The sequence below is a fragment of the Thermobia domestica genome, chromosome 6 (genome assembly GCF_964235325.1).
Source record: "Thermobia domestica chromosome 6, izTheDome1.hap1.1, whole genome shotgun sequence".
NCBI lineage: Eukaryota > Metazoa > Arthropoda > Insecta > Zygentoma > Lepismatidae > Thermobia > Thermobia domestica.
The window spans coordinates 191,154,273-191,174,462 of NC_137459.1; the positions used below are offsets into that span (position 1 = coordinate 191,154,273).

The 20,190-nt window shown below is 36.2% G+C and overlaps 1 protein-coding gene across 1 annotated transcript in view; it reads right to left on the reverse strand.

The window, feature by feature from the left end:
- Positions 1-640: 640 nt before the first annotated feature.
- The window catches only part of LOC145688372 (uncharacterized), a 53,001-nt gene continuing 33,451 nt past the window's right edge, over positions 641-20,190 (reverse strand). The window contains exons 6-7 of the mRNA XM_081762536.1: positions 5,868-5,984; positions 641-1,936 (exon numbers count right to left, since the gene is read on the reverse strand). Of these exons, the coding sequence (XP_081618662.1) occupies positions 1,595-1,936; positions 5,868-5,984 (459 nt within the window). The 3' untranslated portion in view covers positions 641-1,594. The remainder of the gene's footprint in view (positions 1,937-5,867; positions 5,985-20,190) is intronic.

Here is a 20,190-nt window from a genome sequence, read left to right on the forward strand (position 1 = left end):
TTACAAAGTTCTGCAATATAAATTGAATGGAATATTTACTTATACTCCACTTGTTTTCCACGCTCTGAGTAATTATATATTGAAAGATTAGAGAACATTGTAAGTAGCTTTCTGTGTATTATTCTGTTTTACAGCCTCCCATACAGCAATAAATATTTAAACGTTGTTGTTCCTCAAAATCTATGGAGACTTTCTCATGCAACTCTGCCATTTTATTACTAGCATGTGACATTGCATTCTAAAATATTTTAAAATAAATTGACATGCATTTGAATATATATTATTTTGCTTTTGCATAATATTCTAGTGTAATTTGGTAATACTTACTGTGGAACGTACACATTCGAAATTTTAATAATTTTTCATCAGCCTAAATTTCGATATATTGAACAAACTGTATACAACATGTTGTAAATATTTGTTTTAACTTTATTTACACCAATAAGTCTTCAAAAAGTAACATCAAAAATAAAATAAGTTTATCTACATCTTGAACTAGTGTACCTGTGGTTTTAAAATCGGCAATTTTCAAGTGCCTATTCTGAGCCTAAATTTTGTGAATATTTACTTTCACTCACTTTTAGCTTCAATTTAGAACAAAAGTAACACATTATATATATATATATAAATTTGGAACGTCTTTTGCAAAAAAAAAAAAAAAAAAAAAAAAAAGTTAAGGGGTTAAACTAATACATAGAAAACGGTGAAATTTTGCAGAAGAAAATATCGGCAGGAGGACATTATTTGACATACTCTGCAATATCACCAGACTAAGAGTGTTGCCACCCCAGCATACAGCTGTATTTTTTCAAATGACACTACGCAAGATTATTACATATTTCGGCTCTACATATTAAACGAAAACTTGTAATATCACATTAATTATTCGGTATTGCAAACTAAGAGCGCTATAGTATCACAAACATTCGAAGTACTTTAGTTTCGAAAACTACGGTGAAGATATGACGTATTTCGAATTAATAGGAAGAAACGTAGAGGGGATTGAAAATTTGAATTTTTTTAAAGGGCTTTATTTCGAGAAAGTGGACATATAAGTATCACGTCTAATCATACAGATGGTATTTAATACGCGTAAAGATCATAATGCCGTTTACAGATTTGACATTCATTGCTTTTCATGATAAATAGTCCGCCTGATATATATATATTATAGTTAGCATTCATTATAGTATGTATATATAAAAAATAAGGATCATAATACAAATATTATTGCACTGGACTGTGTATCATTGTAATACACATAGTCTTATTTTATACACAAATTAACATATTTTCATGTACGAATATGCTGTTTTCTAGGTACAAACAAATGAATTTCTTATAATTCCAAAAATACAGAAATCTTAGAATATTTCCACTGCTTCACTAGCAGCCTTGCACACATTCAAAGTGTACAACGTACTGTTCTATAAAATTTGTTCATTACACACACACACACATTCCAAACTACTATTCACTCGTTCAATTCATACATATATTTACTCATGCATACACAAACGTTGTACGGGGCAGTTTAATGATCAATTTCATTTATCGGTTAATATTTCAAATCTTTTTTTTTTTTTTTTTTTTTTTAGCAATTATAACTACATGGGTAAAAGCTCGAATTCGTTTTCTTCTTGTCTGATTTATCCTCCTCATCATCATCACCGGGCGTTTGTTCACTACTGTTCACATCTACGGTTGACTCACCACTTCCATCATCTTGTTGCACAGGGGAATCAGGTTGCTCTAACTTATCACCTTGTTGCATAGGAGTTTGGTTTTCAAGAGATTTATCACCAGCTCCCACAGAGATCTGCGTCTCACAATCTGGCTCAGCTAATGACTCTGGTTTCTTCTGTGCAGACTCTGCTTTAACCAGGTTCTCGGTTGAATGATCTCTTGCTTCTGAACACTGGTTTTCATCTGAAAACTGAGAAGAAAATATCTATGATTGCGCACATCACTTAATATGGTCGAAAATGACACACAACTGGACTCTTTTGTGTGTATGTAGTATGGATCTTTATTTCGTACAACTTCATTTATGTCTTTTCTATTTTCATTCATACACTTGAAACGAAAATGCCTTTATTTACTTCCTTGAGTGCACTTTTGTTCATAATTATCATGAAAGTACCTTTTACTTTGATCTATATACTAGGGTCCATATACATGTTATGAATGTGCAACCTGAATTTCGTACATGATTTAATAAAGAACCAACAGCAAAGATGGCACGACCAATTCTACAGAACGGACTCCTTTGTACGCATAAATCGTCTGGGGCTGATATAATTAAAGTGTTCCCAGCGTAGCGCACAGAATACTATTGGGGGAGCGAGTCGGAAGTTTGCAATTCCCGAACCAACTTTGTGGCTCGTAGTGCGTAAGTATTTAGCACCAGAGAACCACATTATCAGCCTCGGCTTATCTAATTTATTACAATAGCTGAAAGATGATGATCTATTTTCTTTTCTTTCAGAATTTGCAGTCCAATGATGAAGCTACATTTTTGCTAGTAATAAAGTGAACAAGCAAAATGTTTTTACGTGAGGAACTGACGAAATGTGTGTGTTTCGCCAAAAATAAAGTGTCATTTCCACATCGAAAGTGTTGTACGTACTTCTTTCCTGAAATACCGTAATTTGTGAAACACTGTTGAACATGGCTTATACTACAGCTTTAATATGCCAATGTGGAATTTATCTATCAGCTGGATAGAGTCTCGTGCACTACTACCATAATATACTGGCGTTGCTTAGCAAGAGACTACCACACTGATGGATTGTACGAGCAACTAACAGTAATCATTATCGTCTATCCTCGTTACTGGATTCCCATCCTTAAACTTTTTCCACTGGGAGTTCGTTAGACACAGTTTTCCATCGATTTGCGTGAACTACAAAAACACATTCGCACTGCGGTGCAGACCATTGATGAGAACACACTCAAATATGTCTGGCTTGAGTAGAATTACCAGATTGGCATGAACTGAGTAACGAATGCTCAACATTGAGCATTTGTCACATGCTGGCTTCATGTTAATAATTTCCAACTCAAGTAGGACAATTAAAATACATTTAAGTAAAACTATGTCTTTTTTTGAGTTATTACAATATATTTAACTCAAATCAAACTTCTTTCTTTTTTTAGCTTCACATCCTACGACTATACTCCGAGGCTAAGGGAGACAATGGTGGTAATGAACAAAATTGTGAAATGAAGAAAATAGGCGGAAACGAGAGAACCCGAAAAAGCACATGCAAGGATGTCTGTCGACCATAAAGCCTACTTGGCAGAAGAAGCCCACGCACCAGGCGAGCACTCTACCACTGACCCCCCACAGCCACTCTTGTTTTGACGATTAATGAATTATATACGAAATTAATGAAATACTAGCAATAATAACTATATTTGTCTACTTATTGTTTTAAATTTATTACAATAATAATTTTCGTACAAATATGCTAAATGTAAAAACTAAAGTTATAGTATATGGTACACAACAGTAAAAGGTAAAAGAAACGTTAAATGATATTACTAAGTACCACAATTAGATTTGCTTCATTTGCATTATTGGGCTCCCGTGTTTAAATTATCGGGTTATCTCAACAAATAACCAAAACGGGAAAAAAATCATTTCCTAAATCAAATCTCCAATTTTCAATGATTTCAAGGTTAAGTACCAATTTCCCTGACCTTTTCGTATCATTTCGTTTTACTTGACTTTTCCAGTGTTTCTCTGTTTTCCAGATTTGTACGAACCCTGTTTTATAAAAAGCAGGATTGGCTGCCAATAGGACGCTGACCGATGTCACACTTTCAGAAGCGACTTAATAAGTTTTACACAAAGAGCGAGGTTTAGTTTCTACAACTCTTCAAAGGACTAAATAAGAAAAACTACAAAAAATGTTACTGTAGGCAATTTTGATCCTTTGTCATTACAAATTTGTCTAGACCTTGAGAATTGGACAATTAGGGCCGTATTAGTATGTCACATTTTTTATATATGATGCCATATTATAGTTACTTTCCCAGCTTACCAGAGTCATACATTACAGGTACTGCTGTACTATAAGAAGTTCAACGCGTGCTGTGTATCCGCAAGGATGTTGCCAAGAGCCTCATTACAAGGCAATTTCCCCCAAATTATTATTATTATTATTTGTATTTTTTCTTTCCTTCTTTTTACCTCGGAACTATAGTGACTGCAACTACTAATGAACTCTGGTCTTTCAACAATCATAGAACTGTTTTTCTTCGCATGTGATACTTTGGGAGATTTCGGTACGATTCCTGAAGCTGTGTTTTGAGCACACACTAGAGAAAACCTCAAACAACAAAAAATACAACCACCATGTTCCCAAACTTTGAAAAAAGGTAAACAAGACAAAAACACAGCACTTAAAGAACTGTAACTAACGCTCTCGCCTTGGAAAGAGTGGACTCGAGTTGGATTTCTAGTGAGGAGAATCGGTCGGAAAGGTGTAACAGCTTTTACAGGCCAGCCAGCCTAAGTGAGTTTTCTCATAGCTTTTCTTCATTTACACCAGGCAACATCGGGATGGTGCCTAAGTTAATGGTCCCACACCGCTCCCTTCCTTCCCCATTTCTTTCCTCTACAATTCCCCGTGCAGTGTGATCGCTGATGGACATCATCAGTCATACATGATGGGCTAAAATGGTCTTAGATGCTGAAAGCCCAGAAACCTAATTTCTAAACCGAACGAACGATAACAATTGTTCGAATTAAGCGGCAGCAATAACAACAGTGAAAATATAAAACAACAGCAAAAAGTAAAACGAAACTTAAGAATAATTCGACAACATTGTACTCTCAGATGTTCTTTGTACAGCGCGAGAGAAGACATTGGAAAAATTTCATAGATGGGAATTGGTGACACGACCATACCTTCCCGATTCTATTGGGTGGTGAAATCGGTAGATTTAGGTCAAATTCACGACTCCTTAGGATCACTGCAGATATGGAAAACTACACAAAATTGTTACAAAAAAGGCCTTTGCAATTATAAATAAGTAAAAATATTGATAATCAGATTATTACGCGTAAAATCAAGTTCGTTCATCATCATTCTTTCGAACGTTTTGTAATGAAAGCAAGTTTTGCTGCACTTGACAGTAGATACAAAATATATTTAGTGCAACACAGGATTTCAAACTTGAGTAATGTTGAACCATGATTTTAACGACTATTGATTAGTTGATTTGGAGTTTAGCGCCCCGGTCAGCACTGAGGCTATAAGAGACATGGGCCTACATATTAAAATGGGATCCAAACTACATCAGTTCCCACCGGGAATCAAAGCCGTGTGTTCCGCACCAAAGGTGCGTACGCTAACCATAACCATATAGCCATGAAGGAGTTCCCTCACGACTATGTATGATTCATTTACTAGCTTAAGCAAAAGACAAATTGTTGCCTTTTTTATATTACTATTACATGACCTATACTATCTCAGGCATAGAGGGCACGGTAGCTCAGTGGTAGAGCGCTTATCTCTGGTGCGAGAAGTATCTGATTCGATCACCGCTCACGCGAATTTGTGATGCACAAGATCGTGTCCCCGTTTCCTCTCACATTCTCATTGCACCAATTCACTCTCATGTATTCATCCGTCTCCTTTAGCCTAAAGGGAATAACCATGGGATGTAAAACTAGAAATTTCATTTGCTAACTCAGGTATTGATATCCAACTGTAATATTTTAGTCACAAAGCACGATTAATATTAATTTCTAACCTCCTCCGTTTATGTGAAATCAGAAATTAGGAAAAAGTGACCCGTGTGCAGGACGATTTAAAAAGAACTTAATTCTTGAATCGAAAGTAGAATTCACTTACTGTTACTGTTGTTGCATCTCCGCTTTCTTCTTCAGTTTTTCTTTCAGCAGCGTGTTCCCCTGATTCAGGGAATACATAAACGTAACCATCCGTGTTACTGGCTGGAGAACAGTCAAGCTAAAAGAAAACAAACATAATTATCATTGAATAGACAACTACTTACACAGTAACAAAATTTGCAAATGTTCCGAAGCACTAAAAATCCCTGCATCCCTTCGACATTATTGTTGTTAGTAATTAGTCAACATGACTCAATGCAAATCATTACGAAAGACAATAAACTTTGAACGGTTTTTGTTTTCATGCTTAGGCACAATCCATTATGAATTATTTAAACGAAGAACATGCAAATTTCAACTGATCCATCCGTTAAAGCAAAAAGTCCTAGGAGTAGGAAAATTCATGCTGGAGATTCCACAACTTGTGGATGGCTTGATGAAAATACAAAGATTTTCACCAAATGTGGGTATTTATTTATTTATTTGTTTATTTATTTGAAATTTGCTGCCAATATAAACTTATTTATAGGTTTATATTTATACAAGGACCAGTCAGAAGTCTTGCAAAATTCTAATACATACATACCTATATTTATTACAGTACATTGAAAGCAGGTTAACACTCAAAATATAGCTTCTCGCGTTGGACTGTCTGCAGCCACCTTTCTGACTTCCTCAACTCCATGTCCATACCAAATCTTGCCCTTAGAGGCAAAGAAGTCAGTCACTGCTGCTTCCACCTCCTGTTGATCGGCGAAGCATCGTGATTTCAGGAACTGCGCCACGAACCGAAACAGGCAGTTATCCAATAAGACAAGGTCAGGACTATATGTCAGGTATGGCATCAATTCGATGCCATCAAGTTCCTGAACTTTTAGTTGCTCTTTTCCAGCCAAGTAAGACCTTGCATTATCCTGTTGCAGCATGGCGCGTTTTCGGTTCACCAATACAGAGTATTTTTCTAAGTATTTATCCACTCCAACTGCTCGGAATAAAGGTTAACAATGATGGTATGACCCAAAGAAACTAACCCGAAGTTGATTACTCCCTCGTAGTTTCAGAACACACAGAGCATTAATTTATGCTCGAAACAGCCCTGTTTAACTACAAGTTCCGGAAGTTGACCCTTGCTCAACCACTGTTTTTGCACATGTGAATTTCGAGGGAAAAAGTTTCCGTCGCATGCAACATTCCGTTCCAGAAACTCACATCACGCTGATTTTGCACGAGTATTCTACATACATCCACTCTTCTCTGGACCTAAGCTGGAGTAACTCGTGTGACACAATGCGGCAGCTCCTGATAGGTTTCTCGAGTTCGCGAATGTGACACACTACAATGGACTGGGATATCTCCAGCTAGTTTGACAATCATCGTGTGCTGGTGGATGGATTTCCTTAATGACCTGTCATACGACCCAGCTGTTATCCTGGGACGAACGGATCTTGGATGATCTTCGGCATTTTTACAACTTACACCTTGCACAATATCTGGAACCAACGAGTTGCTGTGCTCTGATTCACTGCATCTACCCCTATTGCATGATAAATGTTTCGGGTTCCTCCCGCAGCGTTATACCCGAGTTCGATTCATAGAGTAACAGTTCATGTATATGATGCTGAGCAGTCATCGTCAGTGTCACCCAAAAAGTGATTGAAGATACTAACGAAGTGGTGGCGGCTTCCGTGTTAAATAGCCCGCTTGCCACCTTATACTTACGGTCGATCACGGCGAATACACGCACCTGCTGTTTTTCAGTTGTGGAAATATTACAGGACTAATGACTCATCCCTGTATAAAGAAACTAGCTGAAATGTTCATACTTCACACGAGAAGAATAGGTTTATGGAAAATATTTGAATCTTCTTCCCCCGTTAGAATATGCATTTCAATGAAAATGTAATTGTAAAACTCATAATTAGGGGGAGAAGTTCATGATCTAAACAATAAATATATGACCTATAAAATGCCCTAAAAAGTATGAAAAAAGACCTAAAAATTGAACAAATAATGGTTAAATTTCTTAACTATAACTTTAGAAAAAATACAATAAATATACCAAATGATGGGTGTGGAGTCCGTGATACCACAAAAAAATAACGTAGCTTTTTCACCTGAGATATATCAATGTGATTTTAAATGAAAATAACGAAATAAAGTATAAATTTAAGCAATTTAATGAGACAAATACAGTAAATTACTTAGCGTGAGATGCACTACTTTCCAGTATCTCGGCCTACTTTGAAGCACTGTGTCTTCCACGTCTTGCGCGTCATTGCACGCTAACAATAACGAGTATATATATATCGGGTGTTTTAAAAATAGCGCCCATGGACCAGAGAGCACTATTCTGCAGGCTAAAATAAAGCGAAAATATTATATGATGGTTTGCCCCCGGGGCCTCCTTCAGCCGCTGTAGGGAATCAAAATTTCACAATGTGGCAACGTCGCCCATTAACTTGGAACCATTAGCATCAATCTACAAATACATCAAGCAGTTAAATCGATTGCTACACTAATAAATGATGCTAGTATCAATCTATATCGACTTTAGCTGTCATCTGGAATTTGATGCAACTATTTGAGAGATTAGTAGATCTACTCTATGGATCTTTATTTGCGACGTTGCCACATAGTGCAATTCGTGTCTTTAGACAAGGTCACAAAAAGTATACAAATATGTACTGTATTATGCTTAATTATGACTTGTAGAATAGTGCTCTGTGGTCCGTGGGCGCCATTTTTAGAACACCCGATATATATATATATATATATAAGTATTTAACAAAGCGATTCTTAGCGGCAATCTGACAACACTGTACCCTAAGGAAATGTTGTCCGTATATTTCGAGACACGACACGACACGCAAAACTTCATCGATAGGGGTTGACGATCGAAACACACCCTCGTGTTCTGCTGGGTGGTGAAATCAGTACTACATGTATGTCAAGCTTGACGACTCTTTGTGATCACTTCAATTCGAACATCATCTTATCTGATCTTGCATCCGAGTTTAAGCCAGACAGAGACGCTTGGTACTTTTCGCTTAACAACATATGAACAAAGAATAACAGGGTGGAAAAAATCATGATTTTTTTAAAAATAAATTTTTGTTGAAATTTTTATTTAAATATTTTTTTTATTTAAATCAAATCTTTCTCCTCGTATAATACAAGTCGCGAACTGAACAAAAAAATATTAGGAGTTAGTATTAAATGTTAATTATGCTAATTAACTGAAAGTATTGGGGTTGAATTTTGAATTAACCCCCAACCGTTAACCTATTTCAATTTCAAACAATGTTTCTTAAGCATTAAGGAAAAAGTACAACAACTCTTTCTTATCAACATACTTTTTTTTTATAACACAAGTTAGATATTTGGCAGGGACATATTTTTTAAAAAATCGGAAGTAGCTTGCGGCTCGAAATACATACTAAATAAATAAATTTCGCCTAAAGTTAAAAAAAAAATTAAAAAAAGTTTCGGAGAGGGGATCGGACCTCCATAAATACGCCCCTATTATCTAGAAACAAACAGACGCACACACAAAACAATTTTCGTCTTAAATGTCCACGGTGATTTCCCCGTTAGAATAGTTAACGATTTAAAAATCCTATGTTACGTAAAAAAGAAAGCAGGATTCCCCCGTTACACATTCAAAACGGGATTTTCCCTAATTATCCTCTGTATGACATTAGTTTCCATACTGTGTTGTACATACATTTGTCTCATTGTATTATGGTTATCTTCCATAATCGAAATAATAGAAGAGAAACGGGATTTTACTTATTTTCACTTTAAATTTATTTCGGAATTTGATTTAAATCAACGATTTATCTATCTATTAAAATGCTACGAAAGCTATAAAAACGCTTGAACTCCAACCTCTAACTTTTGATTTCAAACCTTTGATTTACGGTTATTTGTGATTTCGCGTTTAACAACGACAATATTTTAAAGTATGTGTACTTTAAAAGAATACTTAAATATACCTTTTTTATATATAGTTTATGTTTTAAAACTATTGTTCAAAGCCTTTGTATTTTAATAAGCTTTCTCCAAAATCAATGCAGACGCGTTCCATCTCAATTCAGACAGGGCATGTACCGGTCAAGTCATGGATTTTGGTAATTATTTTTTTACGAATTCCTTATGGAAAATTCAGAAACCCGTATTTTTTTTATTTTCTCAAAAAAAAAATTCTACTGAGATATTGCTTCCTTAAGTTCATTGTCGGTAATTGCTGAAGACCAAAAAGTAGTATTCTGTACTACTTTTGACGAAGCATATCTCAGCAACAAATTAACATAAAGACGTAATTCTTTTTTTGTCTAATAGATAATTGTGCGTAGTTTGCGACGTCAGAAAATTGCTCCCATGTCTTGTATACAGGGTGTCCAAAAATTGTGGCAACTTTTGAAAAAAATTTCGAAAATTACACGATTTCGGAATTTTTTCCCCTCTTTTCCGTAACAATATATATATTTGTTGTTTAAAACTTTGAGTAGGCATGGCTAGGCTCTTTAACGCAAAAATACTTTAAAGAGGTTGTGACTGTTATTTAGCAGTAACAACAACGAAAAGTTGGCCGTTTTCGCAAAGTCCGCCATATTTGGACGCCATTTTCTTAGAAAATGTATTTTCAAAAAATATAATTTTTCAGCATAAATGAGCTATGTATGTGTTCTAAAGGCTCACCAAGTCTTAAGTTCGACCACGCACTGGTTTAGAATTTATGGTTACAAGTTTCCTCCGAAAAATTGTGTTCACGAGGCAAGTCGCGGGATATTGAAATTTGACGGATGATGATGCTGAGGTCGCCGATAATTCATTTAATCATGTTTAATTCGTCCCTTCCTCCTCCTCCTTCTCGAGCTCCTTCGTGGTTAAGCGGTTAGCGTACGCGCCTATGGGGGAGACCCGGGTTCGATTCACGGCGGGAGCTCATGTAGTTCGGATTCCACGTTAATCAGTAGGTCCACGTTTCATATAGCCTCGGTGCTGAACGGGCACTAAACTCAAAATCAATAAATAAATCCTTCTCCTCCTAATAATAATAATAATATACTAATAAATTGCTATTTCCAGTAATAGGAGGAGGAGGTAGAGAGTTCTTATGCAGGAGGCCATGTATTCGAGCCCAGAAGTTTCCAACTTTACATATTTTCCAATTATCGTTATCTATGCCAGTCGAACGCTGGGATAGTATCTTGAAATTAAGTCCTGATGTAACATTAATGTTACCTTCCAACATTAATGGATTATGGCAAGGAAGTTTGGATAGCATAGACAAGAAGAAAATAATAATAATAAAAAAGGGCCCTTATAAGATCCAAAAATGACGGAACGTGATTAGTTGGAAAGTGAACAAGAAGACTTACGGGATTGGCTGAAGGCCTCAGCAAATAGAAGAAAGAAAAAAAGAAAGAAAAAAGGTATAACAATGACTATATATATGTCTGTATTTTCATTTATTGTCGATAGTGTCTGAAGAAGGATATGTTAGATATCCGAAACCGTTACAAATTATAATTTAAAATACAGTGGGTTTTAAGATTTGGTCAGTGTTTCTTTCGTTAAAATAATCAATCCAAAGCCATGGATAATCCTACTATGTGTAGCATGGGAAGAAAATATCAATAAAAGCTTTAGCGCAACATCTTACAATGAAAAGGTACGATTGGCTACGATAATACCAACTTCCATTTCCAGGTCAAAGGCACTGGAATTATTCCCTTCTGTGACAAAATACTTAATTGACAAGTCAAGAACGGTAATAAAAACCAAAGGAATTTACAGAAATCCCGACCCATACTGTGGCCATCCAATTGATGAGACCACAGTTGAAAGAGCTTTGAAGTATTATCTATGTGACGAATTTGACTGTTCCCGTCAAAGCCCAAACAAACGCGATGTTGTCACTGTGGTAGAAGATGGTATTAAGACAAAGAAAGTTAAGCGATACCTAACACGGTCAATTAAGGAAATATACAAAGTCTTTAGAAGAGAAAATTCAGAATTGAAAATGAACCACTCAAAATTTTATAGCCCGCTGCCGAAATGGGTTATACCCCAACCCTATAGAGACTTTTGTGTTTGTGTCTGCTGTGCGAACCTCGAACTTGCCGTTATTGCTTTAAATAATCTGAGAAACAAACAAAAACTAGTAAAGAAGAAGTGTTCCAGGAGCTCTTTTCACTTGTGGTATGCTCAACTGACAGTCAAAGTTGCAAGCTACAAGAATGTGCCGCTTGCCCTGGTATAGAAGGAATACACATCGCTTCTCTGGAATTGGAAGAATACCTAACAGAAGAGGTTTCTTATGCAGTTTGGGAAAACAATGATCTTATAACGAAAACCGTCCCTCTGCAAAGTTTCGTCGCGTACATTGGTGCAGTCACAGTTAAAGTTCTTGTGCATAGGGAAGTGAAGGAAATTCAAAGGAAAGCTGTAGCTACTGAAAAACTTAAGGTGCGTGACGATAGTAGTTATTTAGTAATGCACGTTTATTATGCAGAAAATTGGTCTGTAATACTGCCTGGGGAAATACAAAGTTACCACTGGCAATCCAACCAAATCTCAATTTTCACCTCAGTTACATACAGTGGCAATGAAACCCGATCCTACGCTGTTGTTAGTGACAATAAAGTACATGACACCGCCCATGCTATATACGCTATGAAAAAAAATTGAGGAACACGTTAAATTGACAAGCGAAGCAGAAATAATGAAGTTGACAGTTGTGTCCGATGGAGTAGCTAGCCACTTCAAGAACCGATTTCAATTTCAGGAACTAAAAAATCACTCGTATAAATTTAAACAATGGCTTTTCACGGCAGCTGGACACGGAAAAGGACCGTGTGATGGCATTGGGGGACTTGTAAAACATTTTGCTACACATCACAATCTCAACAAAAGCGCTACTGAAGTGATCAAGATTTTGCATTAACTGTGCAAGATTATGTACCTTTAATTAAAATTATATTATTACGAAGTTCGAATGTGGAAGATTTTCGAAAACAGAAAGTGTCGGCGTGGCAAAAGGTTCGTATTCAGAAATGTCATCGCTTCCTTTCCCAGGACGACAAAATGTTCTTATCTCCCACAGCCAATCATGATCTCCACGAACCAGAAAACATTGGGGATGGTTTTGTGCAGTTAAATGATATTAAGTCTGGTTGCTTTGTTACTTGTCTTTATGACAATGAATGGTGGGTGGCAGAAGTTTTAACGGTAAACTATGAGTTTCGTGATGTAACTGTCATGTTTATGTTACCGCATGGGCCTTGTGGAGGTTAAAGATTTCCCTCTGAGCACATGAAGGAAGAAAATACATGTTCTATCCCACTAACAAACATCTTAAAAGTCATTAATACACTTGTGCCAGTAGGCAGCACAGGAAGGTCACACAAAATTAGTGTTTTTGATACTGAGGAAACCATTCGTCGCTTTTCATGGAGGACACACTAGTGGTAAGTATTTATATTTGCATATCAACATTTGTGTTTGTAAGCATGCTACCATATTATTCCATTATACACAAATTGTTCCATTGCGTTATTACTGGACGGGGTAACATAGATTTCGACTGTGCAGCAGTGTTCATAGTCGATCTCATTTTGCGAATCAATGTTGTCCTTTTCTGTTTTTCGATCAAAATAATTTAACGATGGTAACTAATATACTGTATCAGCACATGTTATGCGAACTTCGCAAAAGAAAGAAATGAATTATCGGCGGCCGAAGCATCGTCTTCCGTCAAATTTCAATATCCCGCGACTTGCCTCGTGAACACAATTTTTCGGAGGAAACTTGTAGCCATAAAATCTAAACCAGTGCGTGGTCGAACTTAAGACTTCGTGAGCCTTTAGAACACATACATAGCTCATTTATACTGAAAAAATATATTTTTTGAAAATACATTTTCTAAGAAAATGGCGTCCAAATATGGCGGACTTTGCGAAAACGGCCAACTTTTCGTTGTTGTTACTGCTAAATAACAGTCACAACCTCTTTAAAGTATTTTTGCGTTAAAGAGCCTAGCCATGCCTACTCAAAGTTTTAAACAACAAATATATATATTGTTACGGAAAAGAGGGGAATAAATTCCGGTGATTTTCGAAAATTTTTTCAGAAATTGCCACAACTTTTGGACACCCTGTATACAATACATGGGAATAACCTTCTGACATCACAAACTACGCACAATTATCTATTAGACAAAAAAAGAATTACTTCTTTATGTTAATTTGTTGCTGAGATATGCTTTGTCAAAAGTAGTAAAACATACTACTTTATGGTCTTCAGCAAATACCGATAATGAACTTGAGGCAATATCTCAGTAGATTTATTTTTTCGAGAAAATAAAAAATACGTGTTTCTTAATTTTCCACAAGGAACTCACAAAAAAAAAAAAATCCATTACTTCACCGGTACATTTTTTTCTTGACCTGTCTGAATTGAGATGGAACGCGTCTGCAATTGAATTGTGCTGCCATCTTTGGAGTTCTTTTAAACTATACTAGCTAAACCTGCGCTCTCTACACAGCGCATCATTCGCATATGAGCATAAATCTCCTTCTCATTCCTCACAACATCTATACATGTCCCTTTACAGACACAAGTGAAAGACGTCTTGATAAAAAATCGGCAAGGGGTATCATAAAGAGGAGATTTTTTTCAATTATTTTTTCTCAATATCCCGCACCGTTTGCGAGATTTGAGCCTACTTCCGGTTGGAGTTTCTAATTCATTTATGACCAGTGTTTTGTTTCCTCTTGCATGCAGTGTGTCATAAGCAAATACATTATATATACAATTAATTATAATGTCAGTTATATATGGTGTTCATTGGGCAAAACACACAAAAAATAAAGATTTATCTTAGACTGGAGAAATGGTTATCCTTCCTTTTTCATTATTATTTGGCCATGAAACAAACGCCTAAGACAATGAAATCCTTTCGACAATGAGATCTCGTAAACTACAGGCTCTAGAAAGATCAGGTTTTCACTGATCGATTGGAAATTTTGCGTAGATTGTCCGGTTCTAATTGAATATTTAAAAAAAAAAAAACATGGCCACTATTTCTTTATTACATTTCTTAGGGTACACTGGAAGCGTTGAACTCCCCCCAAAAAACATCATATCCTACGCGTTATACATTCCAACACACACTGTTGTATATATGGGTTGCATATGTCTCTGGCGTTTGTATCATGGCCAAATAATAATGAAAAAGGAAGGATAACCATTTCTCCAGGCTAAGATGAATCTTTATTTTTGGAGTGTTTTGCCCAATGAACACCATATATCACTGACATTATAATTAATTGTGTATGTAATGTATTTGCTTATTACATACTGCATGCAAGAAGAAAGAAAACACTGATCATACATGAATCAGAAAATGGTATCAATTCTAAAATAATTGAAGGAAATAAACTTTTAAATCTTTTTCTCCATTCACTGACATACTGCAGTCCCCTTCTTCGTCTTTGGAGTATATCTTTTTTCTTCTTTACAGGAGGTCTTTCTTGCCCCACTAACCTACAGATTGAAACTGAAATTCAAGCATATTAAAACTTTTCGTGGCGGTTAATTCGAATACGAGTTTTTCCAACAGAAGTCCATTGCACTAACCACCCATTTATGAAAATCAAAGAACTGATGCTTTACAAAAACTTTTAGTCACTAAAGACTCTTCACATACTATTCGGCGAGAATCCAAAAATAAATTATAATTACTATGCTAATTAGTGCAAACTAAAACGCAAATTTTGCATTGCATGAACGAAATTCGCTAGGATATGACATCCAACATCTCAACTCCAAACATAAGCTCTGAATTCACGAATTCGGAAGCAGGCTAATTTCTCGGAAACGGACCAAGATATTGAAAAACTAATCGAAAAAATCTTTCTTTTACAATACCCTTGCCGATTGTCATTACGATACATACAAATACTAAATTTAATTACCTACGACAATTTTAAGTCCAACCGAAAGTACGCTCATATTTCGCAAACGGTGCGAGATATTGAAAAAAAAATAATCGAAAAATCTCCCCCTTATGACACCCCTTGCCGATTTTCATTAGGATACATACATATACCGAACTACATCTCACTCGACAATTGGGACTGCGATGGCTCAGTGATAGAGCATTCACCTCTTGTGTGTGGGGTCCCAGGTTCGATCTCAGCTCGCGCCATTGGACTTTGTAGTTGACAAAACACCATGTGTGTAAGTTTTCCCGAGTTCTCCCGTTTCCTCCATGTTTCTTCATTCCACCATTTCATTCATTTCTCATAATCACCGTGTTCTTTAGTCTACCCGGCATAATCGTGGCACGTAAAACTCAAAACTTTCATTTTTCCCTCGACAATTCCAACTACAACCTGAAGTAGGATTATATCTCGTGAACGGTGCGAAATATTGAAAAAATAATAGAAAAAAATCTCCCCTCTATAGTACCCCTTGCCGATTTTTATTAAGCTACATACATATAGCACATTTCATCTCCCTACGACAATTCTAACTCTAAAACCGGAAATAGAATCATGTGCGACATATCGAAAAATAATCGAAAAATCTCCCCTTTGTGATGTCCATTTCCCTTTTTTCTTTTTATCAAATTACATACATGTATCATATTTCACCTACCTACAACAATTCTAGCTCCAAACTGTAAAGCTTTCACCGCTGGTCTACGGGCTCTTTTTCTTTCTTTTTGATTTTTACGTCTCACGATTATGCCAGCTAGGCTAAAGGGGACGGTGATGATGAGTAATGAATGAAATGGTTGAATGAAGAAAGTGGGAGGAAACGGGAGAACCCCGAGGAAACCCACGCACACGATGTTTGTCCACAAGGTTCACTTGGCGGGGCTGGGATCGAACCCGGGACCCCAAGCACCAGAGGTGAACGTTCTACCACCGAGCCACCGCGACCCCCACTGGTCTACGGGCTAGAGTGCACGACTTTGGTGTAAAGGGTCCTGTTTTCGATTCCCAGATGGAGCATACAGAAAGAATAGTTCAGATTACACTTTAAACTGTAGGTCGACATCTCATATAGCATCTCTGCTGAAAACAGGCGGTAAACGTTAATCAATAAAAACCGGGAGTAGGATCGAAACTTGCAAACGGTGCGAGATATTGAAAAAATAATTGAAAACATCTCTCCTTTATTACACCCCTTGCTGACTCTTATCAAGATACATACATAGGCCTATACCAAATTTCACGTCCCTACGACAATAATTGTAACTCCAAAACCGGAAGTAGAATCATATTTCGCAAACGGTGTGAGATATTCAAAAAAAAAAAAATCGATAAAGTCTCCCCTTTATGATATCCCTTTGTCGATTTTCATTACGATACATATATATTGCAAATTTAACATACCTACGACAATTCTAACTCCAACCGGAAGTAGGCTCAAATCTTGCAAATTGTGCGATATTGAAAAATATCTCCTCTTTATGATACCCATTGCCAATTTTTATCAAGACGTCTTTCACTTGTGTCTGTAAAGGGACATGTAAAGATGTTGTGAGGAATAATAATTAGATTCATGTTCATATATGATTGATGCGCTCTGTAGAGAGCGCAGGTTCAGCTAGTGTTTAGTTTTTAAAAAATCAAGTGATTCAAATCTTGATTTAAATAAATCCACCCTGAAGATTAATATCCTCTTTCTTATGCTTGTAAATTGTTATCCTATGAAAAAATATGTTTACCTCGGTGCAAAGTCTAGAGTATATTAACAAAATTAAAAGAACGGGAAAAAATAATGAAAAAATACCGAAGCTTACGAAAAATGACGAGAAAAATCACCGAAGCTTTGAAAAAAAAATGACTAAAAGATGACTTAAAAGCTAAAAGTTGGCCGAACATGCAAAATTACCATTTTTTGTTTCAGAATGAAGTGTAATATAATGTATATTAGATGGGAATTGTGTCCGTGATAGTAGAAAAAAAGATGACATTTCATCAACTTCCGCGCCACTACTTTTAATATACTTCATTTTTCGGCATAAATTTTGAACTCTCTTACCTCCTTACGATACATCCTTTAATCAAAGTAATGATTGAAACCAAGCTCGAGGTAGGTACTAAGTGTGTTTTAAAATACATTTCAAAGTTCTCAAACGTTTTCCCGTGATGTGATCACACACAATGGACAGTGTCACTTTCAATGTGCAGAAAAAATAGAAAGAATGCTCCTTTCCAATTCATACAGAAATATTCAAAAACGCTGGAAGAACACGTTTATTGCTTATTTTTAATGACAGGTTTATAATGCCCAGTTTATGTCTTAGAGATTCGTGTTATTCTCTTCTGGGTAAAACATTTGGATCCTCCTTAGCATACATATTTTAAAAAATCTTATTCACTGCTCTCGTAATTTTTTTTTAACCAAATCTCACGTTTCTAGATACATCAGCATGTTCTGGGTGTCTATAAGGAGTTTCTTTGACTATTAGCACAGATGCTCCCTTTTTCCCTATCAGGAGCAGAATTTTCAAAATCCTGAAGCACACGCTCCTTTTATTTTTAATTAAAAGTTTATACAGCAGCTCCAATTTAAGTGAATGTACATATTGGGCATTTTCTCAATAAAGCAAGGGAAATTTGGATATTACAGAAATTCCACCCCTTTTCCTCTTTAAGAAGCAGAATTTGCAAAAGTGCTGTATAAGTTAATAAGAGTTTATGTAACGAATTTCATATATCTAACTTAGGCGAATCTCTTACGGTCGGCACTTTGTGAATAAATAAAGGGAAATATCATTATTATTGAAGTGTCCCCTTTCTTCTCTATTGAGAGCGGAATTTTCGAAATCATTGAAACACTATTACATTATTTTTTTGTTTAAGAGTTCATATACCAAATTTTACATCTTCAAACTCAGCGTATCCTCACACTCGGTATTTTCTCCAAAAAAACCGGATATTGTACAAAGGACATTTTTTCCCCAAGGAGCCGAATTTTTGGAAACTCTGAAACATGTATTTCCTTATTTTCCTCTTGAAGAGTTTATATGCCGAGTTTTATCTCTCTAACTCTAGAGATTTGTGAGATACACTATTCCAGAATGAAAAAACCTCAGATATATATTTCCAAAAATCTACTTATTCTTTGCTTTCATGACGAAAGGAGTATTCTTTCAAACTTTTCCGTTTCTACCTATAGCAGCATGGTGCAAGCGATAATGAGTCAGTTACTTCTACTCTCTTATATAGAGAAGGCAGGAATTAACTCTTTATTGGAAATTGTTTATAACATTTTTAATACTTAACGAATTTTCATGAAACAAAAAGCATTTTGTTCCTTACAACGGTGCAATTTATTACATATTTAATTTATGTCATTGCAGGTATCAGTGGCGGACCATGGCGCAACGTCTAACCTTGCGTGAGCGAGATCAGCTGGTATTCCGGTACGAAGTATGGCCGTTCGTATTACAAGTACAGAAATGGTGGCGAAGTGTGAAAGAACCTCGTACTTCGGTAGAGGCAAAGACCATAAGGAACTGCCATTCGAGGCTAATGAATACCGGGTTCTGTAACAGCTATTAGTAGACGCGGTCGCATCTCAACATCCAGGCCGGAAGAAAATGTGCAAGTGGTTCAGGAAATATTCACTCGAATTCCTCAGAGATAACAAAGACAGGCATCTCGCGAAACTGGTTTAACTCGATACACAATCCAAACTGTTTGAAGGAAAAGTTGAATTTTAATCCATGGAAACCACATTACTGTCAGGAATTATAGCCAGAAGACTGTGATCATCGGCTGGAGTATGGAAAGATGATGCTTGCTTAGTATGAAGAATGGTCCGATCTTTTTCGTAATATCCTATGGTCAAATGAAACCGTGTTCCATCTTAGGGGTTTCTTAACAGGCAAGTATCTGCTGTTGGTGATAGTTTACTTTAGAGTGTTTATTATCATATTTATTTTTATTTTTTGTGGCGTTGTAACAGTAGTCAGGAACGCTTATGAAACTTGTCGGTGGACAAATTCACTGGGACCTTTTTAACCTAACTTGTTTATTTATTTATTTTTGAGAAAGTTTATTTCTCTCCCAGTGGGTTAACAAACTTCCATTTTTCACGAGACAGATGTTGAACGTATACTCTGGACCATCGCTCGGAACATTCAAAAACATTAAAAGGCCTTTACTGCACAGCTGGAGTGGTTTACATACACGACTGCCTATGAAGAACTTGATAGGGGAAACAAGCTTGACTCTTGGGACTTTTACCGATTAATGATAGCAATTTGGTAACTGATACATTTTGCTTTTAAATCT